This window comes from Ctenocephalides felis, unplaced genomic scaffold (genome assembly GCF_003426905.1).
Source record: "Ctenocephalides felis isolate EL2017-DRISC unplaced genomic scaffold, ASM342690v1 CF-g0.4_SCAFFOLD_01492, whole genome shotgun sequence".
In the NCBI taxonomy this organism is placed as follows: Eukaryota; Metazoa; Arthropoda; class Insecta; order Siphonaptera; family Pulicidae; genus Ctenocephalides; species Ctenocephalides felis.
The window spans coordinates 24,376,574-24,393,842 of NW_020537646.1; the positions used below are offsets into that span (position 1 = coordinate 24,376,574).

Here is a 17,269-nt window from a genome sequence, read left to right on the forward strand (position 1 = left end):
ACCGGTTATAGAATGTTTTGTTCACTACGTGTTCACGCACCACCGTGTCAGTACGATGACCGATGAAGAGATGACAAGTGTCATGGTTAGGATGGACATCGGCGCTGAGTGTCGCGCGCTGATGACTTGTCTTCGTTTGGCCTGGGATTTTGAGAGTCGTCTATTTTTTAGAAAGAAAAAAATAAAAACAAGATTATTAATAACATTTTTAATGCAGGTGGCGGATGTGGTTATATGTAGATTGTTTGGACACTAGCAACTTTGTCAAAAAATGCTTTCATGGTATTCAATTTTTTAACACGTTAGTCGCCACGATATCAGAAGAATTTTCAAGAAACATAATGCATCAAAAAAAAAATGTTTGCCAAAATTCTTAGAAAACACTATTTTTTATGAAACCTATATATGACTTATATCGCATGTATATAAGTGTAATACGTATAGAATATACAAATATAATTTAATTTAATGTATTGTTATCAATTCGATAGATGTACATAGTTTGTAAGTCATAATGCCTATATAATGTATCCAAATTTGAAAGAAAATAAAAATTTTTATAAAACAAAAAAAAATGGCCCTATTATATCAAAACTTTTGTTCTTTAAGTATTTTGTGGAACTTCTTAGCGTCAGACTCATATGACTAACATGTCGATTAACGTGTTAATATATTTTATATCGACTCTCATAATAGCGTGAAGAGGGTTTTTATATTTTTACTCTATTTTCAACATTTATGCTTTTTCAATCTAAATTTTAATTATAATGATCGTTCAATTTAAAATTGCACTACCAAATCGTGTAGATTTTCAAATTAATTTTTTTAGTGAAGTGCAGTATGTGATATTTGAATAACTTAAATCAGCATTTTATTGTAAAAGTTGCTAGCATCCTATATTAATATATATTGATATTTTATTTTACCTATTAACAAATTAATTTTATTACAGATGCTATCAAATGAAAAATTCATGGAACCATTTCAACTACCTGAGGCGAAAAAAATGTAAGTAACTTTTTCATCTAAAATTTTCTAAATTTAAACTAAAATTGGTCCTGTTGCATCTAAATAATATTTAATATATTTTTGTGATAATCACTTTATTTATTTTTTTTTTAATTTATTGGCCTCGCTTACTCTGAGCATTAGCCACCTACAACATTTTTATTTATTTACATTCTAATTTTTTAAACTATTTTCAATCTATCACTATGAATTAATGTTATTTATTTAGAATGTAAAACTTCAAAATAATTGGCTTTTTAAGATGTTTAGATGTACAGTACCCAGGAACATTTTGCACCTGGATAATATTTACATATTTACATGCTTTTTATATTTCATATAAAATCTTAAAATGAAGATTTATGCAAAAATACTCGAATTATTCCCTATAGAAAGTTCATTATTCTCGGGTTATTACATAATGCATGAATTTTTAAAAAGTCGGGAAATCAGATTAAAATATTAAGCTAAGGAAAGACGAAAATTCATATGCTATCATCAAATATTATATGAATTATAATGTATTATGCAACAACGTTTATGGCATAAATAAATTGCTAAAATATAATAAAATTATATAAAAAATTGAACGATATCAATAGAATAAGCTTTCAAAGGATGATCTGAATTTTCGTCTTTATAAATAATATACATCCTGCATCTGAATCTGTAATTACAAAAAAATATTTGCATTGGTTTTATATACATATATCACACTTTGACATATTTCACTAAATATTTGCAATATGTACAAATAAATTTATATACAATTTGTACAATATGTATATGTAACAAACTGTTTTATAAACAAATAAAACATTTATAAGCTTGGAACAAAAACAGTTACCAATTTAACATAAAACATCAATTTCAAGAAAATAATGGGGCCAATTTTTTGATAAAATAGAAATATTATGGAAACGCTATATTACGGTCCAATCTTTATATGAATTGTGGTAAAAAAATGTATTTGCTGCGCAGTCTGGTACAGCATATATAAAACTTAACTTCACGCAAGTGTTATCAAGGGCATGTTAGAAAGATGCGCTTATAACATTGTACGTTTGGCGTTTGTGCTTTTTAGTTCAGGTTTTATTCGTAAACAAACAAAGCAAATTCATAGCTTTTTGACAGTTTTTACTACCAGTTCATATCAAAATTCAACGTAACATAGCCTTGCCATAACATTTTCCTCCGAGAATTGGCTCCTGGTGAGTTATATGTGTATCTACTGATAATAAATCCGATATCACATTATATACGTTTGCATAATTATATAAAAATAAATATATAATATAATAAAAGATATGTACGAATTAAATAAAACACGTACTCTTTTATTTTGACAATCACACACATTGTCAGCAGCAAGATTTGTGAAGCGCTAGTGTCGACTATTTACGGAATGTAGGTTGGTTTCTGTAAAAATCAAATAAAAAGACGGTGTGCTTTTGTAAATAATAAGTCTAAAAAATTTATAACAAAAACTATTTGCAAGCAAACAAACAAACACGTGCTTCTAAATAATACATCTACTAAAACAATAACAAAACTTAACAGAAATCACAATGAATAGCGTTTAGAAGCAAACAAACTGCATCGGTTAACATAAAATGAAATAAGTAAATTGGTAATAATGATTTTTTAGTTAAAATATTTTAATTTTCAATAATAAAATATTCAATTTCAATTAATGATTCAATGTTAAAATATTTTAATTTTGGGACTTTTCATTTCCATTAATTTAATATGATTGTGCAGTTTCCCAATGCTTATTAAATTTTCATATTGCAGAAGGGCTTTCCAATGCTTTAAAACTTTTAAGGAGTATATTAAATGTTCTCTAAGTTAATAGCGTCTTTAAGAATTATAAGTGTAGTTTCAGATTCTGGGTACCCTAGTTAAATTCTCGAGATTTTCCTTGATTTATATATTATGGACAAACAAGTGATCGATGCTTCACCTAGCAAATTATTATTTTATTATAATTAATACTTGCAACATATTCAAAGTAGGTAATATTAGGTATTTACAAAAATTTGTCAATTTTTATAAAATTAAATATTTATTTTTGCATATAATATGTAGTAAAGCTAATGATAATAAATAATAAGGCCAAAATTGAGATTTGATGAAAATAATCCCAGGCATAAAAGGCAACAGTTAGTATAGATTTTTATTACCGGTAATAGGTCTAATGAATTGTAAAAAATCATAACTAATAGTTATCAATTTACTATAATCGTAGTCATTTTACAAAAATATTCAATGACAGTAAACCGTTTAATAATCCAAAATTGCCAAAAGATCTGTTTTAATTTATTCCCAAATTAGTGAGTATTTTAAATTCATAGTTCATAAATGTTATTTTCTAAAAACTTGGGGCAATTGTGTCATTATTTTTTTGATTGTGGTCCTACAAATGTTATTCACGATTACTGCTCCAAATTTTAAATGACAAAAATAATTTTTAACCCAATAACCGAAAAATGGTCATAGTTTCACCAAAGCTCTAAAGGCTCATAATTACGTGTTATCTTTTTTGTCTAATTTTTTTCATAGTTACGATAAAAACTATCACCCTGTTCCGACTTGACGTTGAATTCTGTAATACCCTATACAAAATATATCAAAACAACGATAATTTTTTACAAAGCGACTGTACATTTAGTGAGAATTTTTTAAAAATTTTGAAATCATGTTAGAAAGACTTTCTTCTAACAAACCGATACAGTTTAGGAAAGCGTCCACATACATTACGCATAAAATTTGTTATTAAATACTAATAGCAAATATATATCTAATTTCTAATTTATCATTGGCATAAAAATTTCCCATAGTTTACAAACATATGTAAATCTATGACTTAATATTTAGAAGCCCACTAGCGGTTCTAAATTCATTAGGCAAACAAATTCGTGCTAAAATAATAATATAAACGATTGCATACTATTGGTGCATGCGATTGGACGATCACAATAGATTAGAAAATACACAAAACACACAACATAATCAAATACGTGCCAAAATGCTCACTAATGCTAATATAAAACCAATACATGCAAATATATTTTGTTTGTTTAAAAATGCTAGAACACAAAAAATATGATTATCCTAAGTGAAAAATTAAAAATATTTTTTTGTGCGGCAGATGCTTCTTTTCAAACAAGTTCAATTGCTTTAAGATCTGAAAACGTTTTCTAAGATACTATAAAAAAAATTGCAGAGATGTCTAGATAATACTAATATACTTTCAAATCTAAAATAAATACTACAGATTATAATTCTATCTACCATACACGAAGTGCTTAAAATAACCAACCCAAAACCGCAATAAACTACAAATATGTGATAAAAACGCGTGCCAAAATACTAAATTTTCAATAAGTTAGTGACGTGATAAAAATAAAAATATAATTAAAAAAGTTGTTACTTGAGCCAGCCTGGTTATGGTTTCGTCTGCCAATTATCCTCTGAACTGTCGTTAGCTTTATCTTTAAAATTATTTGTTCAAGAAAAACTTTCAATTAGATGAGTGGTGCTTCATTTGTCGTTTATTATTTTCAAGCTAAAGCATTTGACTCCATCATAGTAAGGTTGATTAATTTACTTCGCCAGTTGAAAATGTTAAACCAAAATCCCAAATACCAAATATCGAGATTCACGTTGTTAGATATATAGAAAAATTAATAATCTAGCTATTATTTCTATGTAAAACTTAGACAAAACTAACTTGATTATATACCAATATTAATTTAATTTAATTACAAACAATACCTATATAAATATATAAGTTCAGTATTTTAAAGTTAGTCCACTTTGAAAACAAATAATCAACATTTTTCATTGCTCTTAAAGTAGATACCGCCGGAAGGCTTTGATCGACTTTTATTTCTCGACATAATTACTGGTTTTATTTAATTTGCAATTAAAACTACTAAGAGTTAGTAAATAATACTACATAAATAGTTCCAGTTTATAAAAATTTTATAATGAGATCCAATAGCAAAACTCTTACTTTTGTGAAAATATAAATTAAAGGAGACTCGTAAAAATTTATCACATACATAACAGCATAGAAAAAACTGTTGATATATAATATTAAATTCATATGTAAGTTATAATACCATGCGATAACGAAGTATGTGTTTAATCAATAAATACGCGAACGATTTTTTCATTTAACAGGGAGTGATGTGGCAACACAAGTTGGCCATTGGTGGTGCGGAATTCGAAAGGCTTGAGAAAATTTGAAAACGTTCAGTAATTTTAATACAGTTATATACACTTCAAATAAATTAATTTTTGGATAATTACTTTTTACAACATTGGTTCTATTTATTAGACACCATAGCGTGAATCTATGAATTTTAAAAGAACTTTATGACGATTACAACCAGTCTAAATGGGAAACTGAAGTACGATCCTGATAAAGAGAGTTGACAGAATGAAATCAGAATCTAAATCAATTATTCAGAGCGGTTGCGACTTGTTTTTGAATCAGTGTTAAGTTAATGGAACTTTCAGGTATTCATTCTCGAGAAAGCAAATATCCAAATGGTGGAAGGAATATAAACAAGTTAGTCATGCTAAAGTTTGCTTTATTACTAGAAACTCAACTATAACAAATGGAATAAATATTAAATTAGATTTCTTGCCCCGTTAATTTTGAAATGTTTTCTTTGTTATTAGGAATTGTTAATGCATCTTTGTTAAGATGTAAATGTATTACAAGAGTGTGAAATTTGATGGAATGATATGCTTTAACTACTTGCTGTTAGATCTAATATTATGATGGTTATAATTAAATTATGTTAGTCTTAGCAAAAGTTAGTAAGATTTTTTTGTTTAAAATATAAGAAATGTGTTAAATTTTTAGTCATACATCATACATTTAAGGTTAATATCTGTACAAAATTTTTGTAGTATTTATTTATAATTTATCCAAATCATTTGAAATATATATACAAAATTTCTATTTAATAAATATGACTTCATTTTAATATATTCAAAAAACGACAATAATTTTTAAAGCACCACTCACCCGCATCTAGAATAGTGTCACTATTTGACTCCAAATGCAAACCTCCAGGCTGACTTTGCTCAACTCCATCTACTTCATTTTCTAAGTTACCTAACGCTCCCGTCGTTTTGCAGCCAAACCACCAATGACCAGCATTTCTTGGGAATGCTGGGTCTGCGGCATCCACCTTTGGTAAAAGACAAGAATCAGAAATTAAATTCATGTAAAATAATTACATATAAACCTCAGTTCGGAAGCAATTTTTCACAAAAATCAATGTGTTTAAAAATTCAACATTTGCTTTATATTTATTTCCTTAATCAATCTATTATAGATCTTAACCAAATGGTACTTACGGAGAATGTCCTGTCATTAAATCTATAATATTGACCATTTTTGAAGAAGTATGTGTATCCATTCGTATATTGAAGAGCGGCATCTAAATTATCTGGTACACCTTCCCAATTAGCAATTGGTTTAGGATAAGTTGCCTTTACCGGTGGCCTTTGCGTAGGATCGAATCTCCAGAACTTCGTTCCTGGAAAATATGAGTTCAAGTTTAGAAAAATTTCCAAGAAAATTATATAATAATACATCATTAAGAAGTAAATTACCCCAAATACATTGTATCAATGGAAAAACAAGCCAAACGTGATAAAATGTTCACTATATTAAGGGGTATTCTAGTGTAGAGCGATGAATTTTAGGTCATTTTTAAAGTGTCGTAAAAGAAAGCAATGAATGTTTTTACTATCCATTTTATACCACTTGTTTGTTAATATTATTAAAATACAACAATTAAAAAATGAAAATGTTGAAAATTGTAAAAACTGGCAGCTGATAAAGTGGGTGGTCTCAAAAAAATGGCACCTCAATCTTGACATGATATGATTTCAGCCCTCCTAGCCATTGGAAATGCAAAAATAAACAGATTATTAATCTACAATGATGTCGCGATCGCCCAATTTTTTTTCACAAATTGGCGACTGTTTGAAAAAAAAGTGTTTTTTACTATTTTTTGAGTTTCTCGAATTTTTTAAAATAGTAAAAAATTGGAATTTGGGGATAATCCTAGTTCGGGATATAGATAGGTCTATAAACAAGACTCTCTGAACATTTCAAGTAAATCGGTCGATTCAAACTCGGGAAATCGTGTCAACAGTATTGAAAAAGTCTGTACTGAGAAAAACGCATTTAAAGTTTTGCGTCAAGCCAAACCAGTATGGGGACTGAGTAAGTAAAATGCCTATATCTCCGAAAATAATTCAAATTTTTAAAAACCTTCTCGTACCCATATTCTTAGATAGTTAAACTTTGAAAATATGCAATAAAAAAAAAACGATTTTTTTGAATTTCTACACTAGAATAACCCCTTAATCAATGATTATTTAATTAATTTTAGTTGCGTTCAAGATTATTTTTGAGGACTTGAGAACTTTAAAAATTTATATTTTTAAAAATTCTTTTGTCATGATAGTAGTAAAATCGAGTTCTATGTATCCAGCCGTCTAGTCTATTGGTAAAATAATATACCTTCCGCACCCAAGAATAAACTATCTATCCCAATCAACAAAAATATTCTTCTGTTGTTCATTACTACAATCTGTGAAAATGATTCACAGGATTTAACTAAAAGCCATCAGTTTCTTATATTCCACATAGTTCCATTGATCTACGAAGTTCTTAAATCCGCGGACTCACTTACCTTTGTAGAAGTAAATCTTGCCGTTACCGCTCCAGACTAATGCGGCATCGACATTATCTGGAATGCCAGTAAATCCATCTGATATTTCTTTGGGATAAGCGCCATCCATCCGTTTATCCGCATATCTCCAATACTGAGTTCCTTTGAAGAAGTATGTTTTGCCGTTTTTGTAGGTAAACGCAGCGTCTATATGACCCGGTAGGCCACGCCAAGTGTCGGATATCCTTTTAGGATAACCCACTTCGACACCGTCCTCGGTCAATCTGGGTAAAGATAATTCACACATTAATATCTTCAATACGGAAAAATATTATATGTGCAATTTGGTTCATTAAAATCTATACAATCTGATGATGATCTAACTTTGGTACAGAAAAACGAATTTATCAATAACTTACTTCCAATAATTTTCTCCCTTGAAAACAAAAGTATCACCACTTGCAGAATTGAACAATGCGTCAATTTTAGGATCTGTACAAAGTACTGAATTTTTCTTGTCGGTTGGTCGCAATGTTGTAGGTGCTGCAGCTGCTGGACGTTTTGGTGCCAGTTTCGATTTCTTTCCATAAAGAGCCTAAAATGGTAAAGGACTATTAATATCATAATAAAATCGAAGAGAATTTTTTCATAGGCATTCTTGAGAAACACTTATGTGAGTTGTGGTGAACTTTAATACGTTAATCGCCACGATATAATCACAAAAATATTCACGTCCATCGTAACTTTATTAGATAATTTAGTTAAAATATACTAAGAAAACGTGATGTATCAAAGGAAAAAAAAAACTCTGGAAAAAATTTCTGGAAATGCACAATTTCTCGCACCAAGCCAAGAAATTCTTAGATATATGTCTGTCATGGTTTATGTAGAATTCTTAGCGTCGGACAAAAATTACTGTCATGGAATTAACGTGTTGAAGTAAATTCATCTGAATAATTTTGAATTACAGTAGAACCTCGATTAACCGGACTAATTGTTCGGTATAATATATATTTTCTCAGATCATATTACATAAACTGCAGCATAAATCGTGCAAAAATTTGAATTATAGGTATGTAAATATACATATAACTCTGTCGCGGTTAGTAGTTCGGATAATCGCGAATCCGTATAACTGAGGTCCGAATAATCGAGGTTCTACTGTGTTTCAAGAAGACAATAAAAATATTACGTATAGTGTCATTAATTACTACTGCTTTGAATATTCTTCCTATATTTGAAAACACAAGAAGAAACTTGATCCATATATGTTGGATGTGGTAGTAAAAAGAGTTGCGAATAGTTCTTGTATTTTATGACAAGACTTGTAAATTTTCATGGAAGACAAGGCTGCCATGTAGTAAAAATATTTCTAGAGTTTATTGGTATTGCCTTTGAAATAAAAATTTAGTATCAAAACTCATTGCTAAAATGAATTTTTATAATCAACCGAGATGAAGTTTGATCATAAACTGTGCAGCAGAACAGTAGTATACTAACTTTGTAATATTAACGATAAGATTTTATGTCTGTTATGTATCACTTTTTATAAAATTATCATCTGACATAGTGATTGCCAAAATGGTCAACATGTAGACCTCAGGCGTCCTGTCCACCAAATTAAAATGGGGATTCACGGTAGTGGATCACGTTAATATCTAAATAATAATAAGTCATGTTCAATATGTAGTAATTAAACTAAAAAGTAATTACAAATTTAGTTTTTTTTCTAGAGATGTGTAAGTTGTAGCATAAGTGGTTAGAGGGCGTCCATTAATCACGTGAGCGAGTTTTTAAGAATTTTTGGACCCGCCTCCCCTTGGTGATACATGGTGATATTCAAAATTAACACCCCCCCTCCCCCACAAAACATCGCATGTATTTTTAGTTACGTGAAAAAAGTTAGTTTTTAGTTACTGTAAGATTTTGATTTTTTCTTGAAAATGTTTGAACTTTTCCCCCACGGGTGATATTTCATGATTTCTTATCAAAACCTCCACTCTCGCTAAAAACCTCACGTGATTAATGGCCACAATAGAGTAGAACGTAGAGATGACATCATTTGCTTTGAGATGTGAGTTTAAACCTTACAAAATCGTTTCCAAATGTTGATAGTCGAACATTATTAATAAACTAAAGAACAGAAATCGATATCTGTTGAATAGGTGGTTCATAACAAAGCCCAAGGATTCCACGACATAAAATAATTTAGAAACCTATGATCTAACATACTATATTGTGCATTTATACAGTCATCTCTGAACATAGTTTATATTCATTTCATTTCAAATTTGACACCTGTGTGTGGTATAATAGGTATCAAAGCCGAAGTTGTTTCACCTCGAAGTTAAGTGCGAGTCAAACTTACTTGAATTCCCATAATATCATCGCTGTCCAGTTCAAACGATGGTTCATATCCGCGATAGAATGGGGCCATCAGGGCACTTCTCACATCGGAGTGACTCAGACCGAGCGAATGACCAAATTCATGTGCGGCCACTTGAAACAAGTTGGTCCCGGTAAAACTTTTAATGCTCCACTTCTCTGCATCGTCGAAATGTGCATCTCCACCGTACACCTACGAAACAGATCCGATTTATTAGGCGATCTAAAGTTTTTATGACATTTCAACGGTGATAAAGTACGTTCACGAACTTAGAATTGGCACTCATACGAAATATTTACAGATGATTTAGCGTGAAAGCATGAATTTTTCATAAACACATCTAGCAAAGTTTAGAGGTAACAAAAATAACGTAACAGTTATTATTATGCATGCAGTTTCAACCGGTAAAAAAAAAAATATGACCGTGCAATACAAGTATTCAGTATCAAAATTATCCTTAATGTTTCAACTTTTGAAAAATACTTTTATATTCTATATTTTCTATTTTATGGTTCATCTATGTATGAAGATGCTCAAACTCTAAAAATTAAAACTTTTTTTTTTCATTTTATTTATTTATTTTATTTTATTTTTAATAGCAATCAGAATACATGACAATTCTATGAGCTATTTGGCTTCTGTCATTCACTCACACACATTTTGCTTTCATTAATTAGTAATTATATATATATTAGATACTAGCTGACCCGGCAAACGTTATTTTGCTAGTAAGTAAGGTATATTCTAAACAATTTCTAGAGAATTAAAATATTCATACTTTAAGTGCATAAGGATGTGTTATTTGGCTATTATAATATTATTATACTATTACAATGAAGTATTATAAAAACTATAAACCCCATTAGTTTGTCTATATTTTGTCAATACAATCAAACTGGAAGATTTATACACTTTCTATAGAAAACATAGTATAATCCAATTCAAGTCTTTTTTGGTCTTTCGACTTATTGATCACGTTTCAAGTTTTTCAGATTCTTTTTGGATTCTGGATTTTGTGTATTTACAATTAGTAAATAATGCTACTGAGCTTATACAAAATTTTCAAATTTTTGCGAGGAGAGATAGAAAATGGATTAATTATTTCTTCTTTGACCTGCTTTTGGAAAAGATTCAAGTAACATTCGATGAATGAAAGTAAATTTAATAAAAAGTATATACGAGGTCTGTTCAAAAAGTACCCGGAATTTTCGTTTTTTCAAAAAAATATTTATTTATTCGTCTACATTAATGTGGTCCCCTTCAAAGTAGTCCCCCCCAGATATAATACACTTATGCCAGCGTTTTTTCCAATTTTCGAAGCACCCTTGATATTCACTTTTTGATATGTCCTTGAGCACTCTCAGCGATTCGGCCTTTATTTCTTCAATCGAGGAAAACCGCCGTCCTTTCATGGGTCTCTTCAACTTTGGGAATAGGAAAAAGTCACACGGAGCCATATCTGGTGAATATGGAGGTTGGGGCATGACTACGGTATTGTTTTTGGTCAAAATTTAGCAGTTTTGGAATGAATTTTGCTGCCACTCGTTTCATGCCCAAAACATTTGAAAAAATGTTATGACATGAGCCAATTGATATGCCAACTTCATCAGCAACTTCTCTAATTGTGATTCGGCGATCATTCATAACCATTTTTTCCACTTCTTTCACATTTTCATCGTTTGTTGACGTGCTGGGTCGACCGGAGCGTTCGTCATCTTCAACGTCTTCGCGGCCATCTTGGAAACGCTTGTACCACTCGTAAACACTTGTTTTTTTCATAGCAGACTCACCATAGGCTTTTTGTAACATTTCACACACTTTGTTACACTTTATTTCATTTTTTACGCAAAATTTAATACAAATTCTTTGACTTTTCAATTCTTCCATTGTAAAAATCGCCGAGCTCAGAAAAACACGTCGAACCTTAGCGACTACCACAGACAAAGTAAACAGTGAATATAGCTGAAAATTTCATCATACTTTAGGGGCATGTATACCAACACAATAAAAAAAAAATTTTGACAATCAGACACTCCAGACCCGCGAAATTTAAAAATTCCGGGTACTTTTTGAACACACCTCGTATGTAGAGCAGGGCGAGGCACAAAGGTCCAATTTGACTTTGAGCAAATATAAACTATATTGTGAAAATCATAACAAATATATCACAACAAATAACACATATCAAACGAACAATTATCTGACTATATAGTTATTATATATTGAGTACATAATTATACAAATGAGATCTTTCAGAGCACTGTGTTTGAGAAAAATATGCCAGAAAGGGCATTTTCATAATAAAATTTCAAAAAAGTTGATATTTTGAGTCTCTAGTAACACTCGCGGCCCGTTTACTAACGTTTTTGTATATAAATAAAACTACAAACAAAACTACTTACTACAATTTAATCATAATTAAATAATCATCAATTAAAACATCATCTGTCAAAAACGTTTGATATTTCACTTATTAGTCACCGTCCATTGTTTTATTCAAGGTACGCTTCTATAAAGATTTTCAAATTAATAATGTAAAGTTTTTACGCAATTTTGAAATAATATCTCACCTTTCCGACCACCTACTGATAAGCACGAATTTTTCAAGACTAAGACTGGCCAAATCGGTTTAGCTGTTTTCGAGTTTTACTAAGCCATTTGAAAGAGAGCTTCATTTTTATATATAAGATATTAAATGGACAAACAGTGGCTCTAAAAATGCAAAATCTTCTGATGATCGTCAGATTTTTGGAAATTGACAGTTGTTAATATAATATGAATATCTTTATACGCCAAGTATCAGTGAAAAAAATCCATAAGTTTCTTAAATTTTTTTTTTACTGCCTCCGTTTTAACAACAATGAAAACCTGCATCATATAAGCTGTTGTGCTCGATTTCCTCCTTTTAAGCTGTTTTTAGATGTCAACCTAATGGTTAATCAATCTATATTATCATGTATCATATATATTGATTAGATGAATCAATGTTCAAAAAAGCTATTTTCAATTGGAAACATATTTTGAACCTTTATTTCTAATTGTAAGTAAAAATGAATATCACTAATGCTTGATATCAGTTTGCTAAATCATTTAATTTAGTTTGCTAAAATTTTAAATATCTACCTAATTTTTTTTTCCTATTTTGTTTTTTTTTCATTTTATATGATATCTTTCATTTTTAACCCCCGATAAAATAACACAAACATTTCTCAAATTTGGAAATGTACGTTATTTTTCGAGTCATTTTGCAAATCAGTATAGTATCCGTAATATTATATAAATTAATTATAAATATACAGATAAATATTTGAAAAAAATTAAATGTTTTATAAATGTTTTTGTGTTACAGATAAGGATTACAAAAGACCTCCAAAATCATTTTTAAATATTTAACGTTAAGTTATAATATATTTTTTTAAGTTATAATATAATTCATAACCCGTCATATTTGGCAATCAATCTTTAATTTGAGTTTGCATAATTATTATAACAATATTAAGTAAATCTTATTTCAAATTTCATGAAAATAAAATAATTTATAGTGCAGATATGTATATAGCAAAATGAACTCTTCAAACCATCACATTCCACCTTGTTAAAACCATTTCCTAGTGCCACTTTACATAAAACCAGCGTTTAACGAAACTATAGTACATTCCCCTTATACTTACTGGGAAATAAGCATGTGCCAAAGTGCCTCCTGGCCCATCAAAAGGATCACCGTCGCCGTGTTCTCCTTTCTCGAATCTGATTTCAATATGCACTTGTCCTGATCGCGGCGTAAATGTCAGATCGGTGTGTTGACTCCATACGGCGAAAGCTCGTGCGATCTCGGCGTCGACTTGAGCCCGGTCCAGTTTTCTGGGGTATTTGCTTATCTTGTACGATAGATCTTTCACTCGCCATCTACTTCCTGAGAAAGAGGATTTTGAGAGATTAATAATTATATAGTATTCAGATTTAAATTTGAGAAACGTTTGTGAAGTATTGCATATATAAAAATAGAGAAATTTTATATAGATAATATATATATATATATATATATATATATATATATATATATTCATGTATCAGGGCAGTCTTAAATAAGAATGTTCTCAAATTTCCTTCAAATGCTTCCAAATTGATAAAAAAAAATCTGAAATTTTTGCTTTTAATATTAACCTCAAGATAGTCCGCACCCCAACCAAAGTTTCTTGGTTCTTTTACCTGAGTAAATATCTCTATTATAAAACATATAAAATTTACCCTGAACGTGGCTTTGACCAAAACACTTTACTAAAAGAATTTGGTATTCCTTCTCTTGCCTCACGTCGATTTATCTGTACAATTATGTTCTTATTTAAACTTTGCAATAATTTTATAGACTGTCCTCTTATTCTTAGCCAAATATCCTTTAATGTTCCAAGGCTATCACGCGTTCACAATTATATTTCAATTATCCTACTCCTAAATCTAATTCTCTCTTAAATTCGCCTATTTTACTTATATCCTTTAACTTTAACTTAATTAATAATGAAATAGATATTCACAACACTTCACATAATCAAATAATCTCTATCTGCACAAGTTAACCTTTTTATTTTCGTTTCAAATATTTTTTTTTTATCTTATTCTGTATATAAATATTATTGTTACATTCTGTATTATATGTTAATTATTTTTTGTTAATAACTATATTTTATGTTAAGTTTTGTATTATATTTTATGTTAAGTATTTTTTGATAATAACTATATATTGTAATTTTGTATATACTTCAATTGTTATTCATTGTATGTTATACAGTTGTACTTTTTAGTCCTCTTGGAAGAAACCTGTGGGCTATTTAAAAATAGATAAATAAATAAATAAATACTTATTTTATAAAATATATTAAATGTTTGTTGTAATTTTATTTATTTATAATCAAAATAAGCAAATACAATGTTATTCTCAAAATTTTGATACATTTGTTGCCCAATAGATTTTATAACCCGAAGTTATAAAATTCTAAAAAACAAATGCAATTTTACCCATGTTATTTCCATAAGAAACTTTGATTGGAGTGCGGATTATTTTAAAGTTATTATTAAGATCGAAATCGTTCAGAGAATTTTTTTATCAATTAGAAAGCATTTGAGTCTCCGGGACAAAGAAATTCGAAAATATTTATAATAAAAACTTAAATCTATTTAATTGAATGCACGTATGTCTGTAATCTATGCATTCAAAAACTATGCTTCCAATCGCTGTAAAAATTTTGGAACTTATTTGATATATTATTAGTAAGATTTCAGCATATTTTATTAAAACCCTAAGTACTTGGCCACCCCAAAGATATTTTATTTTTTAAGCCAATTTATATTGTTCTATTTTGTTATAATGCTTACATATACATATAACAAAATATAACCCTAAATTTTCATCCTCTCACCACAAACTCTTTTTCGTCAAAATTATTAGAGTAAAATTATATTTACCGAGTTATACGTGATAAATGTGGGCAATATTATCTACAACATATATAATAATATTAGGTTGACAAAAAATGATATATTCTAAAAATTAATGAATTAATGGAAAGTTGCAGAACTACTATTTAAAATTCTATCAACAACCGTTTGCTCTGTGATTAAAATAAATCTAGGGGTTGAAAAAATATCAAGTTATTGTACCCTAAAAACATATTCGTAATTATCAACAAATAATGCAGGTATCTATGTGAAAAATACGACTTTTCAAGACGTTCTTCAAAGTGTTACATTTGGCCCTGATAAAAGCTCGGCATTAGAATTTAGGTTGTTGTAAAAATTGTTTTCATAATTATTAAATTTGAATGTAATGTAATATAAACTAGTATAAATTTTACAAGATAGTTTTTGACTGATACAATATATTCAACTTTTACACTGAAGTTATTTGTATCATGATAATCGTATCAGGCGCATTTTAGTGCAATCATTAATATAGGAACAAGACATGTTTTAAAATGTAGATAACGATATGATTCACAATTAGTGTAATTTAATTTTTTTATCATCGACCAAAATAGTATATGACAAAAAGCAGATCAAAAAATAAAACAGATTGTATGAGAATCAAATCAGGCGAATTTTAATACAATTTTATGTACGAGTAAAATATGTATTTAAAATATAGATAACCATACCGAAACTGATATATTTTAGATTTTTTTTTACCACATCGATCAAAATAGTTTATGGCGCAAAGCAGTTCAATTCAACAGAACATTCTGCTAAATATCAATACTAAACTCAAGTGTTTTATTTTTTTATCTTCATTGGAAGACATCCAATAATTTTAATCACTTATCAATGATGAAAACGTGCAATTAAAATAGGTATTTGATACAAAAAATAGCATGCATAAAAATATGAAGGTTCTTTGTGTGCAAACTATCTTAATCATTTCAAATATTTGGAAGCAATCGATCATCTGGTAGCCAATTCTTATTTATGATGTTTCATAGAAGATACATCTTTTCAATATGAGATATTTTTATTAACTATAACCGCACTATCTAACGACAACTATCTCAATCAATAAATCAGTCACAATATGATGAATCATGGAAACTCGTCATCCATCATAAGGCACGTAAGCCGGATTCTTATTGTTTTGGGATGAAAGTTATATGTGTATATAGATGTCAAATTGATATTATTATTAATATATATGGTAGCAATAAAAATTATTTTTCAATCTATAATAATATAAATTATAATAATATAAATATATGTCTTTGCCAAGCTGCTTAATTAAATATCACATTTATTTGAAAATCAATCGAGCTATTTTGTAGCAATTTTTTTATAGAATTGTAGAATTACATTTAATTGTTGTTTTCGATGACTGGTAGATACACGGCAAAAAGTTAATTATTTTAGCACACTCTGTGTCTAATATCAGCCAACTGAATTAAAAGTATACAGGTGTTCAAAATTTAGCTAGGAGGTAAAACTTACATATTGCATTGAAATTTGGATCTTCTTTCATTTGAGTCAATTGCATCATTTATATTAAATCCATAATCCCATTTTCCATCAAATATTTTGTAAAAATTAGTATTCTGAACATTTGTTTTTAATATTAAAAAAGGGCGGTAGTCTTGAAACATTTATAAAGGTGAAATGCAGGTAAATAAATAAAAGGGCAGTTGGATAATTT

At 29.0% G+C, this 17,269-nt stretch overlaps 1 protein-coding gene across 1 annotated transcript in view; it reads right to left on the minus strand.

Moving 5' to 3' along the window:
* Positions 1 to 2,378: 2,378 nt before the first annotated feature.
* Positions 2,379 to 17,269, minus strand: part of LOC113370190 (matrix metalloproteinase-14-like) — a 68,576-nt gene continuing 53,685 nt past the window's right edge. Inside the window, exons 4-10 of the mRNA XM_026610863.1 lie at positions 13,773 to 14,014; positions 10,084 to 10,293; positions 8,135 to 8,310; positions 7,737 to 7,999; positions 6,388 to 6,569; positions 6,053 to 6,218; positions 2,379 to 2,427 (exon numbers count right to left, since the gene is read on the minus strand). Of these exons, the coding sequence (XP_026466648.1) occupies positions 2,393 to 2,427; positions 6,053 to 6,218; positions 6,388 to 6,569; positions 7,737 to 7,999; positions 8,135 to 8,310; positions 10,084 to 10,293; positions 13,773 to 14,014 (1,274 nt within the window). The 3' untranslated portion in view covers positions 2,379 to 2,392. The remainder of the gene's footprint in view (positions 2,428 to 6,052; positions 6,219 to 6,387; positions 6,570 to 7,736; positions 8,000 to 8,134; positions 8,311 to 10,083; positions 10,294 to 13,772; positions 14,015 to 17,269) is intronic.